The sequence below is a fragment of the Haliotis cracherodii genome, unplaced genomic scaffold (assembly GCF_022045235.1).
Source record: "Haliotis cracherodii isolate W230 unplaced genomic scaffold, xgHalCrac1.p SCAF_1, whole genome shotgun sequence".
In the NCBI taxonomy this organism is placed as follows: domain Eukaryota; kingdom Metazoa; phylum Mollusca; class Gastropoda; order Lepetellida; family Haliotidae; genus Haliotis; species Haliotis cracherodii.
In genome coordinates this window covers 85,691,481-85,711,152 of record NW_027266264.1, presented here as the reverse complement: position 1 = coordinate 85,711,152, position 19,672 = coordinate 85,691,481, and the positions used below count along the sequence as shown (strand labels likewise).

The window sequence follows — 19,672 nt, the reverse complement described above, 5'->3', positions numbered from 1 at the left end:
TGTCAATGACTGGGTTGTCTGGTCCAGACTCGATTATTTACAGACCGCCGTCATATAGCTGTAATATTGCTGTGTGCGGCGTTAAACAACAAACAAACAAACAAACAAACAGGAAACGCTAATGCTTGATATAGTATTTCTTACGGATACCCAACATGATAAAAAACTGTGTTTCCAATTTTCAACTAAACGTTAATTTAGAGTTTTCAAATCATTATAGTTCTACCATAGCATAATCGTAATTTCATACAATTTCGCCTTTCAACGTTTCAGAAATGGCCTTCTATCTTGGGATCGCATTCCTCTTGTGCATAGTACCCGTGGAGCTTACAGACAACAGTTCATCTTTGATGCCTAATGGTACCGACAACTCCACCCACGTCAACAGAACACGGATCTGTCTGACGGGAGACATCATCATAGAGATCACCGCAGATGACAACATTACATGCGACAGGGAACAGTTGAATGGCACCGATGGCCATGGAGGCGATGGGAAGAAGGTCAACGAGTCGGACTACATTGGTATCATAACAGTCCCCCTCTTCTTTACACTGAGCGTATTCGGGAATAGTCTCACCATAGCAGTGATGCTTGGGAAGAAGTTCAGATCGATGACTAGCAGCCTAATTCTCATTGTCATGGCATTATCCGATACCTGTTTCTCTTGTATCATCCCTTTCAATAGGTTGTTCTTCAGAGTTTGGGTCGGGTATGACGTCAGAGCCCTGTCCTCCGGAGGTTGTTCCTTTTTTTTCATCATGCACAAAACCAGCAAGATGTCCTCCTCTTGGTTCATAGTCTTTGTCTGTTTCGAGAGGTTTGTTGCTGTCTTGTACCCGCTACGAACTAAATTGATCTGCACAAAACGAAATGCACTGATTGGCATAGCAGGGGTGTATACTGGCCTTTTCCTTTATAACGGATTCTGGACCTTTTCCGTGAGAATTGTAAATGGGGTATGTGTGCCAAACTACGCCACTCCAGAAACTGCCGCAATGGCGAGAGTGTTCCTAATCCTCGGGACGTTCATCTACTCGCTTGTCCCGAGCGCGATCTTGCTTGTCCTGACGCCCGCCATCTGTTTCCAGCTGGCAAGTCATTCTAAACTGAGGAGAAAGATGTCAAACAAGCAGGACACTCAGCAAGACGAGACTAACAAGACGACCGCCATGTTGTTAGGAGTAACCTTGGCTTTCTTCATCCTGGTCACGCCCATCTCGATCGCTCATAACATTGCCTTTACACTCGGTGTAAACTTCTTCGAGAGCACAGATTTTAAGATGGTTGTGGTTCGGGAAACACTGCAGGTACGTTGACATTAAAAACAACATTTTGAAAAGACTCTTAAGTGAGGTCACTCCATCATAACTATACTGAACCGCAAAATAACGTCACCCAAGTAACATTGCATGAAAAGTTGTCATTAAATATCTGGGTAATTTTTGTCAAAGTTTCTAAAATTTAACATTACCTTGTCCGGAAAAGTGAAATTAGATGATAAAAAACCAAAGCAGATGGTAAAGAAAACTGATCGCCCAAACGCGTCACGGCAACGGCCATGGTAACGATGCACGTGAGTTTTGTGCAAATTGAAATGCACATGCGTTCCTCCATTTCTTGCCCTATAAAAATCCACCCAGATCGGATAACATTCATTCGTTATTGAATTGCTACCACATGCCAAGATTGACAAGAAATCAGCGACACCAAGCCCTTGGACGATTGCAAGCTGGATAAGCCGCCCAGCAAGTAGCCAATGCATTTCAAGTCCACGCAAGGACCATAAACAGGCTTCAGCAACGGTACCAGACCACCAACACTATACATGACCGACAACGCAGTGGAAGACCCATGGTAACCGCCCGACGTCAGGATCATCAGATTGTGCGACAGCATCTTCAAGATCGCCTTGGTTGCTGCTGCGGAAACTGCTCGACAGACCATGGGGACACACCAGCGACACATTAGTGCGGACACCGTGCGTAGTCGATTGACGAGCAGACACCATCACTGTCACAGGCCACACCGAGGACCCATTCTGACACCACGTCATCGCCGGTACCGTCTTCAGTGGGCAACACAGCACCAGCATTGGCGCCACCAGCAGTGGATAAGAGTCCTCTTCTCAGACGAGAGCCGTTACTGTATCTCAACAGCAGATGGCAGAGAGAGAGAGAGTCTGGCGACGACGTGCGGAACGTTATTCGGATGCTTGTGTTGTTGAGAGAGGCTCTTGGGGTGGTCCGAGCATCATGGTGTGGGGTGGAATTGGTCTTGCACAGAGTGTCGGTCCTTTGGTCTTCCAGAACATCGGTCCAGGGAGAGGCAATGGTGTCACAGCAACTCGGTACATTGATCAAGTCTTGAGACAACACGCCATACCTCATTTGGCACGTCGTCGCAACGACGAGTTTCAGCATGATAACGCCCGTGCCCACGCTGCTAGAGCAACAAGAGACTTCCTCCAGCATAATGGCATCAGAACCATGCAGTGGCCTGCCCTCAGTCCCGATTTAAATCCCATTGAGCACCTGTGGGACGAAATTCAAAGACGGCTGAATGACGTCCGACCAAGGCCGACAACTGCAGCTGAACTGCGTCAGGCGTTCCTCAGAGTGTGGGCTCAAGTGCGTATGGCCTTCATCAACCGCCTCATCCATTCCGTGTATCGACGTTGCACGGCAGTCATCAATGCACATGGCGGACACAAGAGATACTGACTTGTGATGTCATTTTCTCAGAGACTAGAATTGAGTTTCACTTTAAGAACATTTGACACTTTAATTTCAACCTCAATGACCAGTTCTGCCAAATTTCATATTTTTGATATGTCTCAAAGTATGCTTATTAATACAGTGTTTGGACAAATAAGGTTTCTCATATATCTACCCATGGTGACGTTTCTTTTGCGGTTCAGTATATATTAAGCCATATTATTTCGAGATCTGCCGAGAGCAATAATTTCTTTCAAAACTTGTTTTGCTTCAATGATGTATAACATTCAAATAATCTAAAGGTGTTGTGGGGACTATTGGCCTAGTCGTTTAAGGAACCGCAATGCGCTCTGAATAGACATACAAGAAACCTAAGATTGCGGGTTCGAATCACAGATTCGCCCTGATTATGTTTCTCGGTTTGTCAGCACCATACCTGTGCTCGTTGGTTTCTCTAAAACCCACATCATTTCGGACTTTTCTCTCTCATCGAACCGTAGATAACTGAAATGCCGTTGCAGGTGGGGTTAAACCAAACCAAAGTCACTAAACTCGGATGTGGTCTACTATTCGTGATGGTGAAGTGTGGTCGCCTTGTGGTTTAAGCGAAGACAAATGTTCATGTCCCGACAATTTTTGAGTAAGTGGGGTTTTGCCGCATTTAGCTTTTACAGCTTAGGTGGACACCGAGAATGGACCCACATGTGTCGGCGTTCCTAAGCTTCTCAGATGTTTAACATGTAGAATAGATTTCAGCAACCCATGCTTGCCGTAACAGGTGACTATGTTTGTCGTAGGAGGCGACTAACGGGATCGGGTGGTCAGGCTCGCTGACTTGGTTGATGCATGTCATCAATCCCAATTGCGTGGATCGATGCTTATGATGTCAATCACTGGATTGCCTGGTCAAGACTCGATTATTTCCAGACCGCCGTCATATAGCTGGAATATTGCTGAGTGCGGCGTTAAACAACAAACCAACCAACAACCGATCAATCATTTCACGTGGTTTCTTATGTTTGTATTAATTTTCATAGTACAGAGAGATTATATATTTGTTGATGTAGACAGGACGTTTATGTGCGCTGTGAAGAAACGGCCATACAATTTAGTTGTGAGACTGCGACAACAAATTTTTGTACCATATTTATTCAGTCGTAAAGATTACAATATAGCGAAACCGATCACGTAAGTCGCCTCTTACGACGAGTATAGTTGCATTTTACAGCAAGCATGGGTTACTGAAGACCTATTCTTCACTGGATCTTTGCGGGACCTATCCCTGCATGTAAACAATGTCAAGATTCCTATCCCTGATAAAAGTAAACGATCTTGTGAAGATCGACGGAAATTTGGTAGGAAGAATAGTGAACATTATATAACCATGAACAGTTTTAGGGTCTGGCTGAGTGACAAGTCCCTCGTTTTATACCAAATGCAAGACATTCCAGAAATAATAATAAAAAATACCATCGGGATACCTTATAGTGAAACAATAGTCTAGTCGCGGTATGAAATGAATTTTATGACAGCGGGGGAGAGATAGAAAAATATAACGACATTGACCGTTGTCGTAACTGCTTTCGGGCGTCTAGTTAGACCCTACTACAGTTACTAATTGTATTGCCGTTCCTGGTCATCATGGTCAATTATGCCATGACTTTGCCCCTCGCCTTGTCCGCTGCGGCTCGGCTCCGTCAAGGAGCGATTGGTCTAACGACGCTTACTCCAAGTTGTCTCTATAAGCATTCATACTCGCATAATAAAGAAACGCAACACCAGCTTTATACTCACATAGTTTTACTTACTCTCAGCCCATCTATCAATGCAGGACAGGATCAGACCGACCAGACTCGTCACTAAATGAGGAAAACTTAGAACGATCGGGATTCGACTCGATCGATTGCAAACCGCGTTCTCCTCGCCTAATGTTGAAGATATCATTTTATAGTGTTCGGGCCTGGTCTGTCTTTGTCACATGTCACAATTCCTCATTTTCATTCGCTAAAAGTTAGATCTGACCATGAACTCATGTGTGCCGTAATCGAAAAAATACAGAAGCCTACGTGCCAGATTGCCCATCTCTCTATTGATTTAGTGACTCGCTCCGGATGCTCCAAATGAGTCATTAACTAATAGACGATAACCTGGAACCAATCCAATGATAAATATGAAATGTCAAGACTACGCTTGTGATAAATGTGAAATATCTTTTATCTATTAATTCTTTTCGAACTAAAAGTTCTCTGTCACAAACTATATCTAATGCAATTCCTCATTGCAGCTATAAACGGTTTTTATTTGTTACCATTTTCTAATGTTTTTGAGGCGCATTTTAACCTTATAACACTGTTGTTTAAGAAGTAAGACAGGTGCTCACTAGGAAGAGTCTGTCAAACAAACCTTACTTGTTGTAGAATCACTTTACACAGCTTGTTGTTGTTGAGAATGTTCAGACCGTCAAGCGTTTTGGTTTTATTTTCGTAGTCATGAGAGCTAGTGACTTTGAGGCGACTCTCCGGCGTGACCAGCGAATGCTTTAACCACTAGGCTACCCGACCGCCCCTAATTATTTCGGAACGCTCTCTTCTACCTTAAACATTTCGACTTTCGAAAACGGTGTCAGTCCGAGACGTTGTCACAGAGAATGCTTCAGGCATCCGTGTCTTGTTGCAGGTGATGGAGCAGATCAACTACTCCATCAACTTCTTCATGTATGTCATGTGCAGCCGAGCCTTCAGACGTCGACTTGGCCAGATCCTGGGCTGCAAGTTCCTTCGGGTCAGGAGGTCAGAGAGCCATGCATCCTCCAGCGTGCAAACCGCAGTATCAACAGTCTACAAGAACAACTGACATGGCGGGGATGCGCACACACGGAGATCCCAATTTTCAATACATTATTTAGTCTTTACCTTTGTTTAATACTCAATGGTTAGATATAGTATTATTTTATCTGTTTGTTTGTTGGTTTGCACTGCATTCAGCGGTTTGGCTGCTGTATTCCCGCTGGCTGTCATTAAGTATGGACTAGACATACCTTTTCAAGTATAAACGATAAAATACATGTTTTTATATCCATAAACGTGATATAAATCTTGTGTTGTTGGCATTATGAACCACGTCACATGTAGTCAGGATAGGATGACACGCTTTTTAGTCGTCGGACGCGACCATCCGATCCAGTTTAGTCGATCCTTAAAAGAAGCAAGAGATCGTTTTAGCACCTGTACCCACAAGCAAAAAGTAGCCAATCTAGTTCAAAGTAAGGACTTTCCTTTCACAGAGAAACGATTATTCCCATTTGTCGAATAAACTCATGAACAGAAAGTTTGGTACAAATTATTTGATTTTTTACGTTGCCCTCAACAACATAATGAACATCGTTCCACACAGCCGGGTTAGGTTGAGACGCACAATCCGCCATGTCATCGAGCCTGGTCACCCAATCCAATTTAGTCGCCTCATCAGAAGCAATAAAGTGTTGGGAACCTATTTTAATAGAACCTCACTTCTCATGAGTAATATTATTAATTGGCAAGTCAATTGTTCACACTCAAACATGGGAATAAGACGCCTTATAACAGATGGCCACATATACCATTTGTCAAACATGTACTTGTTGTTTTTTGCGTGTTGTTGTATATTGTATTTCTTCTCATGTAGTTTTTTTCATGTACGCACAGGTATTAAATGGCTCGCTGAGGATAGAATAACATAACGTTTATTTCAAATCGTGGCAGTGTGATGTCCTGCTGCTTTGTCTTGTAGCCTGCATGCACGTGTACACATTCGGAGAATAAATGCAAGTGTGTCTGTAATAGGTCACCCTTTTTTAAATGTGAGTAGTGTTCCACGTATAGTGGGTTTGTATGTTTTCGCCACAGATAGTTTATCTCTTTTATCATATGAAGAAAGCTGTCACGAATCCATGAAAAAATGAATGCAAAAATCCATGAAAAAATATTTAGCTGGAAATAGGTTACCGTAAATTAACCTATTTATTCATCTCTCTGTCATTATTATCGTTAACATGTGTCTAGTTTTAAGTGTATACACTTATACCATACATCGTACTGCTTAAGGAATGACACATCATCGTAACATCTAATATATACATGTAGCACAATGGTACATTGATTCTGTAGCACAAAAAACATCACACACCCACCACACACCGAATTACTGTGTAACGGTTAACCCGTTGTTTTCCGACGTTCCATGACGTTCAAGAAAAGTGTGTGTGCGTGTGTCGGTGCGGGGGTGCGGGGGTGCGTGCGTGCGTGCGTGCGTGTGGACGAAATACAAGACTGTTAAGTCGACGTAAAAGCTATAATTGATGATGATAACATATGAATGTTATTGTAACAAGCGAAGCGTGTGGAGATTGATTTAAACACGTTGTTTCAATACCTTTTGAAACGGTAAAATTAGATACATTTAAACGTTAATAGCATATAAATACTTGAATTCAAAAGTCACAAAAAGATATACTTCTTATAATAGAAGGTCCACAAGGATATTCAGAAAAAAACCGTAACTCGTTATGTCAAAAATAGTTCTCTTGATATTCAATACTGGACATTTCCCCACACCCAACTTTTTGTTCTTGTTTTTTGTGTAAGAGTTAACGAGAGGATGTTTTGTGGGGGACTTGACGTATCTTTTCAGAGGGTGTTATTCTGACATTACCAACTGTTTATTGGAGGATACTGGAAATGAATATAGACTGCCACGTTGTATGACTGTTGCTAGGATTTGTTATCTTAACAATCACTGGGTGTGACCATGTGAAGAGTTTCACATTAGGGGTTGTCATTTTTACAGTTGCCCAAAAGATCCAGCTGAGTATTGGACAACTTCCAACTGGTGACATTTCAGTCAACGAGGCAAGTGTTGGTGAATTGTGATATTCATATTATTATAACCTGTCAAATTGTACATAAATTTGTGTTTAAATCATTAATATTCAAAGGGACTGTTCCCTACACCCGTCCATATCTTGATTAATAAACATCAGTTATTGTATGGATTATATAAGGATTTTATCTAAGTATATGTATAAGTATATAGTTTATATAATGAATGTTGCAGTCAGCGGATCTTTCAGTATGCTGACTTACTGCTGGTAATATCCGTTTTCTTTTGGCACATAAGGGGATAGTAAGCAACACTTAAATACGATATACCTGTATTAGAAATGTAAAAGCAGCCATGTTACATGTAGTAAATTAAATAATAAAAGCACTTGCAGTGACCAGTTAACAAGTTATCAGTGAGATGGTATATAAATACTGGGAACGCCAAACAACTTCATTGTAAATAGACATATGCACCTGTGAATGGCGTGGTGGCCGTAGCCTTGTATATCAAAGTTTCAAATACCGAGTGAAACAAAGACGAGGTGCCTGCATACACTGGAAATGATGTATGCTGCATGTCCAGCCACCATCAATATCTCTAGTGATCTTTTCGCGATTCCGAGACTTGCGCATAACCATTGTCACCACCTGGTTGAGTGACTTCCTTCCATCAACGTGAAAGGATTACCCACAACCAATTTCCTCTAATAAAAACTGTTACCTTTGGTATCCCTTGCAATACTCATTATGGTCACATTGGGCAAATGTTAATATCACAAACCCCTTACGAGATTCTGTGTACATGGTCACACCCGGTGATTGTGAAGATCTCAAATTCTATCAAAGTCATATTCATTACAAGTTTTCTCTTAGAATTAGTGATAAATTCTACAATCCCACACAAAACTTTCTCTTATTAATTCTTACAAAATACAAAACAGAAAGTGAGGGGTGGGGAAATGGGACATATCCCTACGTGAAAAAATAAGGCATTAGTAGTGGTAACATCTCTATCATAATTGTGCTATCTAAAGCATAAATTTGGCGTACGAAAAGCGTAATATTTGCAATCACCTGGAATGACTCATGTCGGCAAAACTTAAAACGAATATGTCGCAATCCACAAACAATGACTTCATTAATGGCGAACATTTACCAACTCGCGCCAATCGTGTCAGCTCGGTTTTCCGATCCCCTAGCAATAAACTCGCATCTAAATTCGGTTATGGGCCGGAAGAGCGAAACCTAGCCATAATAAACTCTAAAATCTCTTCGCTTTCGTGAAGCTACAGTAAGACTGGTCACGCTACAGTAAACACGGGATATTGCTGTACCGGGACTCTCAAATTACAAGAAAAACACAGAAATGCGTATACCGTAATTACAGTAGTAATTTATTAGATGCTGATGTATAGTATAGTTGCACAAAAGTACTTTACATTTAACAAATTTAATAACTCTAATACTTTAATATTTCATAGATGTACATTATAATTTCTACAAAAACAACAATAACTTATAACTTAAAATATAATGGTAAATTCATAAATACATTCTTTAATAAATTTGTCATTCACTCCAAGTGGATCAGGTCACCAAGTGATCTGTGTACTCAACGTCGCCGATGACGTTGATGACGAGATTGTCTTTCAGAGCCTGAAGACGGTTGTCAATCAGCCGGTATCTTCTCTTTCTGGGTGGTGCTGACCAGTACTAGTGGGCTCCAATTCGTTGAACGGCGACTTCTACGTTGGATTGTTCTCTTTCAAAAATGTTCGGATGGCTCATCCTGGCAAGTTTGTTGAGTTTGTGATTCCACCCCTCGACGTTATTGTAAGTGCGATGCCCTTGGTTACCAAAATGGTTCCAGATCTCAGGTCCGTTTTCCTACAACGAAACTTGAATCCCTCATAAAACAAGTGCTGACCACCTCGCACGGTATCAACCATGGTCACTCGAACTTGTGCATTAGCCATTTTGGACATAGATAAATAAGTTGTAATCTTTATATATACCATGAAATACATACTGTATGTATACTTAAGAAACGACTCTCCTCTAAACTCATCGGTATCAGGGGCGGTCGGGTAGCCTAGTGGTTAAAGCGTTAGCTCGTCACGCCGAAGACCCGGGTTCGATTCCCGACATGGGTACAATGTATGAAGCCCATTTCTGGTGTCCCCCGCCGTGATATTGCTGGAATATTGCTAAAAGCGGCGTAAAACCACACTCACTCACTCACTCATCGGTATCTTAACCCATATCAACTAAGAAAGTAATTGTTTGTTCAATTAAGAAACTGATCATCTATTCTCCAGTGTTTAAACATCTAACTGTTTTATTTTTTTTACGAAACGATTTTCTAGTAAATCTCCTCTCCTCTCCTCTCCCCTCCTCTGTTTGAAGAGCACGGGCGCTAATCTAAACTACGGTAATCCGGTGTTTTTATAGCCATTACTCATTTCTCGCTTTCGTGGGACAAATACCCCAACTTGGGTTTTCGCTTTACAGATACTAGGGAAAATTGGATTTTCGCTAACCCGGCACGACACCCTAAATTCACTACTGTTCTACTGTCGGCTAGTCCTAATGGCTAGACTGGACCCTCGTGGTTTGGGCCATGCCATAAAGTCCAGCAACCGAACACTAATTAAGACGGGCCGACCTTGTGTTTATGGTCTGGTGAACACAGGTCATTGGCCGCTCATTAACTCAAGATTCACATCTCACTGTTTTGTTTTATCTCACTATTCATTTGATACATTTGTCAAATTCAACTGAAACCTGCTCCCGTGCTACATGCATCCCGTGTTACATGAGTGTGCGACGAGTGACCCATGCTTGTTAAACGGGTGCTCAACCCGTGTGCAACCCGTTGAGCACCCGTATCACATGCGTGTTACACGCGTTCTCAACGCATGAAAAATATATACATGTAGCATGTCTGTCTTTTGAAGAATAAATGAGATAGAAATTGTTTTCTCCTAGCGGTATGCCAAGAAGCAAGGTGATTATGTGCCCCTAGGTGGCGTGATAAAGGCAGTATACAAGGGGTTGTACAATTTTGAATTGTTCTCTCTCACTTACTGTGCATGCACGGCCTCACACTTGCTTCTTCAACATGGGTAGACGCCATGTTGGAACAACTCAATTCGAACAGAGCAGAGTCTCAGTCCTGCCTTAATGAGAAGATTTGTTCATGGAGGGAAGAGTTCATACAGACGTCGAAGGATTTAAACAATCTGAGAGCAGAAAAAGATTACACCTGGTCACGAGAAGAGAGTAGGATACAATTCAACTTTCTCTCAAGATTCTCTCAAGATTCTCTCGAGAAAATTCTGGCAGTTTATTCAATCTCCACGTTTGCCGGAAGCAGATGCTTTCTTGACGGGGTGAATTCTTTAGGCGAGGTGAGATAAAATGGGGTTTAACGTCGCTTTCTAGATTATTGTACTTACATAGCGGTGTGCGTGCTTGCGGCTGCTTGTACTAGTCCAGACTTATGCCGATTTAATAGTGCTAGCCCACTGAGATAACATAGTTTAACATGAAAACCCCGCTCGGACATAGTATACTGACAGTCCTTGTTTTAGCCCCTTATGCCGAGCGACAGGCAGGGAAACAACAAGTACCATCTGTTTGTATGACGCGGTCGGTGATAGAACCCCCGACCTGCCAACTCTCCGGGCGCTCGTTGTTACATTCTGTTTGTATCTGTTGTTTGTAATATATGTTTTTCAGTTAGGCAACGTTACAGACACGTTTGACACTGGTCATCATGGTTATGCTGATGATAATCAGCTCATGAAAGTGATAGCAGGTGATAGCAGAATTGCGAATGTGCACATCTGCATCCAGACAATATCTGCAAAAGTTGCTTCTTCCACATTCGAAATATCAGTCAGATAAGACCCATGTTGACATACGATGCGGCACATCAGCTCGTGAGATCACTTATCCTATCCAGGTTGGACTATGCTATCAGTCTGCTTATTAATATCAAACAGGATCTATGTAGCAAATTGCAACGTGTGCAGAATGCTGCTGCCAGAATGATATGTAGACGAAATAAGCGTGCGCATGTCACTCCTTTATTGAAATCATTACACTGGCTTCCAATAAGATCTAGGATTGAATACAAAGTTGTGTGCATTGCATACCAGTGCTACTATAGTACAGCACCTTCCTATCTGAGTGAACTTCTTACCCTACACCAGCCAGCACGAGATCTCAGATCAGCACTTAAACTCCAGTTTAGTGTCCCTATGGTCTCACTCAAAGCATTCGGCAACAGAACTTTTGCTCACACTGCATCTGTGCTCTGGAATTCCCTTCCAACTCTGGACACTTTCAAGACAAAACTAAAGACTTATCTCTTTAGATGTGTCTATGGCCCTGTGTTAGGCGCTATGAGCAACTACGTAGACGGAAATGGCGCTGAAGAAATGGACTTTATTATTATTATCAGGACAATATTCATATTTTGGAGCGTCAGGAAAAAGTCTGAGAGGAATTCGGAATTTAGTGCTTCTGGGGATTGTTCCGGGAGAGGTCGTAATATTCGATCAAAATTATTTCCCTTTATGAAAACAAGAGACAATGACAAAACTGCACATGTGACGTTTGGTTAATTAGAGAACTGCCGAAACACTCAATTTGGCAAAAAAAGGGCAAAATAGCTGTGGAAATTATATGAATGGACCACTGAAAATCAGTGATGACACCAGGTGTTCGCGAAAAGGGTAAGCATGTCCTGCACTACCTGAAACGCCCGGCATTCATAAAATTTGCTTTAATATTTAAATATACTAGCCACATTAAGAAACTGTGCACGGAGAAAATATAGATATAAGGGCACACCGTCAATATATGATATATAGGTTTGAACAAAGCAATTATTGGAGACATTCAAACGCTCATGCACGTGCCATGAGATATGACGTCATTGATGGGGGGCCTATGGACGTGCAATGTGTTACTGCACGTGCATCCTGTGCAGCTGTACACAGCATGTGCAACTGAAAATTCGCTGTCACTTTGGAAAGCATGATCTGTGGTCATTCAAAAATTCAAAACTTCTCAGGCGCAGACACAAGCATTTCACAAGCAAATCATGCCAAGATTGACAGCTGCACAGCGTCATGAAGCCATTGGCATGATCCGAGCGGGAATGAGGCAACAACAGGTGGCAACACATTTCCAATGCCATCGTCACACGATATCGGCATTGGTGAGGCGTTATCAGAACACAAATGACGTTGCCGACCACCCACGTTCAGGACGTCCCCGAGTAAAGACGCCAAGACAGGACAGATGGATTCGAGTTACACATCTCCGACACAGGTTCCAAACGGCAGTAACGACGTCCCAGATAATTCCTGGACTGCGCCGTATCCATACCAACACTGTCAGGAATCGTTTACGTCAGTACGGGATTCGACCACGACGCCCTGCCATACGTCCCATCCTGACACACCGTCATCGAGTCAACCGTCTAAGATGGTGTCGAAATCATGTTCGCCAACCTCGAATATGGTTGAGAAATGTTGTCTTTACAGATGAATCGAGGTTCAACATTTCCCACAGTTACGGGCGCCAACGTGTCTACCGGCGTTTGGGAGAACGTTATGCACGCAACTGTATTGTGGAGAGGAATCGATTTGGAGGTGGCTCTGTGATGATTTGGGGTGGGATAACAGCACGGCACCGAACCCCTTTGGTGGTTGTTCAGGGCAATCTCACCGGTGTTGGCTACAGAGATCAGATTCTGAGGCCTGTGGTCATTCCTTTCCTGCAACGTCATGGCCCGGGATTGACATTTCAACAGGACAACGCTCGTCCTCACACGGCTAAGGTCGCAATGGATTTTCTTCACGACAACAATGTCATGTTACTGCCATGGCCTGCAATTTCTCCTGATCTCTCCCCAATAGAGCATGTGTTGGATGAAATGGAGCGCCGTCTGCGTCGTCTTCCACATCCTCCAGATAACGTCAGTGACGTGGCACAGGATTTGAGGAGGATATGGCAGGCCATTCCCCAGGCCTTCCATGCCCATTTGGTGGACACCAGGCGTCGCCGATGCACTGCTGTGATTCACGCACAGGGTGGTCATACCCGTTATTGACTTTGTGACTTTGTCGTATGACCCCCTTCTCCATTTTGATCTTCTGACGTCATCGTAACAGATGTTGTTCAGGTCCCGTTGACATTTTCTTATGGTCCGATCATTCAGCTGCTACAGCGTCTGCATCATTTTGTTCTTGCTGTGTTGTATTTCAATCCAGAATATATTTTCTCCGTGCACAGATTCTTTATGTGGCTAGTATATTTATTGCCTGACGCCGCACAGTAGTACTCCTGCCATGCGACCTCAGCCTGTGAACAAACCAGACAATCAAGTGATCGATGAACCAGAAAATCCAGTGACAGGATAGAAATGAATAAAAACGGTGTTACGTTTGAATTACGTCAGCTGTGTATAAAAGATTTGTCTGCTTATAAGTAAAGAAAAAACGTTAAGCAAAATGTTCGGTTTGCAACACAGGGGCGCATGTTAGAGTCTCGGCCCAAACAGGACAGATTAGTTTGCACTGATTTCAGCTTGAGAGGGAGTGTGTTCCACTAAAAACGACAGTAACGCCAAAAGATCCAGAGTCGAAGGTCTTTTAACTTTGATTTTGCAACCTGCAGCAGGAATTGTTAATTTGACCGAAATTCAAATCTAAACCATTCAATATAAATGAAAATTAGACGCAAGAGCTGATGCTCATGATGAAGAGAAATTAATGAACATACCATGGTAAGCAGTAGCAATGCTATCGTTCGCAAAAAGGACAATATCAGGACTACCACAGATATCCATCTCTATATACAGTTATGATTCTCTGTTACAAACTCTACCAATCTCCCACACACAGTCGGCGGAAGCTAACTGTGAGTCAGGGGCTGCCATTAGTTCTGAGAGTCCCACAGTTTGCAAACAACTGTAATCATCAAAAATTGAAAGTGAATCACGAACACGTGCTTATGATGTAGTCGGAATCGTACAATAGATGCTGCTTGATGATTCGTATGATTATGAAAATTATTTTGTACTAAATTCTTAATTAATTAAGACTGGGGTGCTTGGGGTACTCCAGATGCGAACCATCTAACCGAACCTCCATGGCCGATGCCTGTAAAACTCAGCCAGCGCGGATATTCATCCACACACACTCTGTCGCCACCGTAGCTTAAATACCGTCACTTGTTTTGTTGCCTGAACCAATAATGGAGCAAATACATCCTGACCTAAGTGTTTATCCATCCATCCATCCATCCATCCATCCATAAACCACCCTGCCTGCCTGCCTGCCTGCCTGTCTGTCTGTCTGTCTAGAACAGTCCTCTATTATTGGCGCAGAAAATAAAAGTTTTTACGTTGAAATAAGGACTCGCAGGTGCAGTTCTCATGGGGCAGGGGCACGTGGTCTACACATTACTTCAACTTCGCAGACAAGATGTAGCATTCGTGTCAATTATCTCATTTCATTACAGCTGACCAAGGTAATTCAGTACGTACCCTATGATTTGTAATGCCAATCGCGTTCACCTGTATATAAAGAAGATGAATTTGTTAGTATGTGTAAGCATATCGTCGAAACAAAATCCTGTCAGAAGATGACGCATTGTAATTAGTGTCTGGAATTCATGGAATACTCGTTAACGGTCAACAAGGGGTGCGTCATATTTGTTTATAGCACTATCTTACTCAAATGCAACCATGACGTCAACATAATACATTATTTGAATCATACATTGATAGGTTTCTTAGCATAAACCGTAAAAGACGATTTACTGAAACTGCCTATTCGATAAATTCCTAATCGACAGGCAAACTCATAATAGTCAAAATGCATTGAAAAGCATATGCTTCGAAATGGTCTAAGTAGATAATACTACAGATTGGATTTAGAGTATGAAGTCTACCACCACGAGTCAATAATATAATATGGGTATTTCTCCTATTCATATCATATAAATAGATAGTGCATTGAAGGTGATATATGGGTATTTCTCCCCTCATACCATATAAATAAATAGTGCATTGAAGGTAATATATGGGTATTTCTCCCCTCATACCCTATGAATAAATAATGCATTGCTTGTAATATATGGGTATTTCTCCCCTCATACCATATAAATAAATAGTGCAGTGAAGGTAATACAGGGTACTTCTCCCCTCTTATCATATGCATACATGTATAATGCATCGTAGAGAATATATGTGTATTTCTCCCCCTCATACCATATACGTGTAGTGTATTGTAGAGAATATATATGTTATTCGCCCCTTCATAAAATATATATGTAGTGTGTTGAAGGTAGTATTATATAGGTACTTCTCCCCTCATTTTATGAATACTGTAGGATGTAGAACATCCATCAAGTCAGAACCTTGAGGTGCTGTTATATGTGTCCATGGTAACCATTGACCGAGTGACGTCACTCGCACGAGGCGTCGTCCGTCTCCAACACTTCAGAACCTCAAGCACCCTCTTCCTGAACGACCGATTACACATCACATACATCCAGAAGTTCACAGAGAAGTTCAACTGTTCCATCACCTGAAACAGTTCATATAAGTACTTGGTATGTCAGATATAGCCAGCTATCATCTATCACGAACTCAAATCAATTTCCTAAATGTAAATGACGAACAGATATATTCCCTTGGTGTTAACAGGTTGTCACTGTCAGTCATTGTTTAATTCTTGATCTTAACTTGCGCTTGGTATTTATAAATGTACTTCTTGAATTTTTACTATGCATGGAAAACTTGAGAATATGACTGACTGAAGAGTACACTTTAATCGGCCCCTTTTGCTGTGAATGGGTAGGAATTTCGGTGAAACCGAATTACTTGGAGCTTCCATACAATGTTCCCAGTAGAGGGCTTGTTTGTTATTTGAACACGATCTGAATTACACACAATGAATATAATTGCTAGTTTAGGCAATGTGGAGAATGTTGTAAACACAAATATCAAGAATTTTACTTATTTCAGTGGGTTTACAGAAGTCACTGATAAGCCACCACGCTTATTAAGACTATTGTTTATTAAGAACACAGTTATGAAACAGAACCTATCACTGAATCTTTTTGAATGAAACCTATGTAACACATGTAATGACTAAAATCAAACGGTGTTAAAATTTCCTCACTCACTCTGTGAATAGAAAAACCCCTCGTTCTTTCAATACCATACATGTGCTGTCCGTTTCCGTAAACTAAACTACCTGGCAAAAGAAAGTATACACCCATGTTTGATACCGCTAATAAATAGCAAGAAACCGTCATTCAATAGTGATGTATTTGATATGTTGTTGGTATCATAGTTGAGTTTTGGACCTTAAGTTACAGTTTTTAGGCGACTGTTATAGCCTAGTGAAGTTTTGATAACGTCTGTAATGTTTTGGGCAAATATAATGTTCAAGTGTTTACTTTTTTGCTCGGCATATCCCCTTACATTTCTCAGTTTAAACGTTTGAAGTGACGTAGTAATGACTTGTTCAAACCTGTAACACAGCTCTTGTGATGATCATGGCAAGATGCTTAGTTTCATAAAAATTTATGTTAAGAGAGAAACAGATATTGTGAACGATAGCCGTAGGGGTGACGAGAACGATGTAGGCGAAAGTGACGCCGAGCAACATGGCGGTCGTGCGAGTAATCTCCAAAGACATGTTGTCGTCACCATTCTTGTTGAAGAGCTGTCTTCGCATCCTCATCTGGTTTATGAGCTTGTAACAAATAGCTGGAGTCAGGATGAGGAGAATTGCAGCTGGAATCACAGAGAACACGGCTGAACCCGTTACCAAGTAAACCCGGGCGAGGACAGCGGTGTCAGGGGTGGCGTAATTAGGAATACAGATACCGTTGACTATTACTGTCGAGAAGGTCCAGAACCCAGTGAAGGTAAAGGTCGCACTCGTTATGGCGAGGACAACGATCATTGTGTTTCGTTTGGTGCATATTATTCCTGCTTTTAAGGGGAGCCAAACAGCAATAAAGCGTTCTGCACATATGACAACGATGAACCAGGACGACGCGATTTTGGATCCTTTGTGCACGATGAAGAAGAGGTGGCAGCCAACCTCAGAAAGGGCTCGAATGTCAAACCCAATGAGTTCTCTGACGAAGAGTTTGCTGAAGGGGAATACGATGCTGTACGTGGAGTCGGAGATAGCCAGGGCAATGAGGAAGATACTGCAGGGTGAGCTCCAGAACCTTTTACTCGTCATTACAATCACTGTAAGGCAGTTGCCCGTCAGACTGACGACCAATAATACAGGCACCGTTCCATATCCCAGGTATCTGATGACCGTGTTTACTGTGGACTCTTCAGGTCCTGGTGGTGGGGCATCCTGCCCTTTAGTACATTCACCATTGTCATTACTGTGCGTGCAATTGCACAAAGATGTAGACGAATTTGTATTACTGGTGATGTTTTCGGGTCCATTTGAAAGTGTCACGTTGGTAATGGTTTTGTTTTTTCCACACGAAGTATGTTTATTTGTGGTGTTCATTCTTTGATTATCTTCATCAGTAAATAGCTCTGAAGCGTCGTTGGAGAAATCATCAGCTTTTATTCTAACGCAGGTTTGAAGAGTTAGGATGAGACCAAGCAGAAGGCAGCGCATCCTGAAAGTACATACCAGATGCAAAGTATCTTAATGACTATTGGTTTCTTTTGAGAATACGTATAATCCTAAAATCAAAACAGAAACGCTTAAGTGACATGAAAGAAATAAGCACATAAAAGATAACAAAATATTAATAGCATTGTTGGAATCAACAAAACGCAAAATTAATCAAACAGACCACCTACGTTTGTAAATGTTTGCATTCTTTTGGAATGAAATGTTTGTAGCCCACACTTGCGGTAAAACTCTACATTGAAGTACGCAGTTATGCCGTGTACAAGCATGTAGACATATTTAATGCTACGAACAAATGCTTTTAACTTTTATGTCATGATGTTCTCTTGTATTCGATGTGTCCTCAAAGGGGGTTGAAGTCACGCAAAACAACTGTCCCCCCTCAGAGGGCATGTCGGACCACATCACTCAAAGTATGTTATTCCTACCATAGTTTTAATCGGAATGTACGTGTAAGTTTTAATTGTTGGCTTAACCTACTAGCATTCGCAAGTAGTAAATCCTGCTGACTACACAGTCACAGGCTGATGACTAGTAGAGGTACCGTACGTCCCTATGGTCTCTAGTACGGCGTCCTAACTTTGGTTGCCTGGGATCTTTAGCCTGGTATTATTATATATTATGAATAGTGATATCATTTTATAGTTACATACTAGTTTTGAGTTCAAATTTGTGATACTGTTACTATTGTCAAAAATGATTATACATTCTAAATGTTTCTTTTATGATATATTTTTTTATTTGACGTTTACACGATATAGGGCTTTCCCCTTGGACGAGAGGTCGGTCACATGACCGCGAAATTGACGTTCATAAGTGTATGAATGACACAATTTGACGTTCAGACGTTTTTTACGAGACCATGTTCTTTAAATGGCGTAAACACTAACGGACTACTTCCACATTCCAGGGAAACCCATGGGAATTCCCTAGCACGAAAACATACAGATACGTTCTTTCTGATCATTTAGAACCTTTAATCTTGAACTCGGCTTTCCAGTATACATTGGAAAAGTCATAGAGTTTGACTGCCTGATTGTTCAGGAATATCATCCTAATGAACGGCCAATCATATTGAACAAAACGGAGAAATGTACATCGAAAACAATCGTAGTATCGACTCGGTCCGTGTCTAGGCTGATAGTGAAAGTCTATAGCAAGCTCCGACGTTCATACAGTTTGGACCTCACTCTATGAAGGTTCAATGTCCAATGAACTCACACAAAGTGAAAGTCAATTCTTAAATATAGCAACTGTATGGCTTAAAGATAGCCGATGTCGTCTTAGCTAAACTCACTCGGGCGGTCGGGTAGCCTAGTGGTTAAAGCGTTAGCTCGTCACGCCGAAGACCCGGGTTCGATTCCCGACATGGGTACAATGTGTGAAGCCAATT

General features: G+C 41.8%; 2 protein-coding genes across 2 annotated transcripts; one reads left to right on the top strand and one right to left on the bottom strand.

Moving 5' to 3' along the window:
- The first annotated feature begins 275 nt into the window (after positions 1-275).
- Positions 276-5,570, top strand: LOC139470192 (galanin receptor type 2-like). The gene is made up of 2 exons (XM_071252509.1): positions 276-1,310; positions 5,394-5,570. Exons 1-2 carry the CDS (start codon positions 276-278, stop codon positions 5,568-5,570), a joined length of 1,212 nt encoding a protein of 403 aa, XP_071108610.1.
- An 11,560-nt stretch (positions 5,571-17,130) lies between these two features.
- LOC139458175 (growth hormone secretagogue receptor type 1-like) lies at positions 17,131-18,261 on the bottom strand. Its single transcript, XM_071239511.1, has one exon. It carries the CDS (start codon positions 18,259-18,261, stop codon positions 17,131-17,133), a length of 1,131 nt encoding a protein of 376 aa, XP_071095612.1.
- Between the last annotated feature and the right edge of the window lie 1,411 nt (positions 18,262-19,672).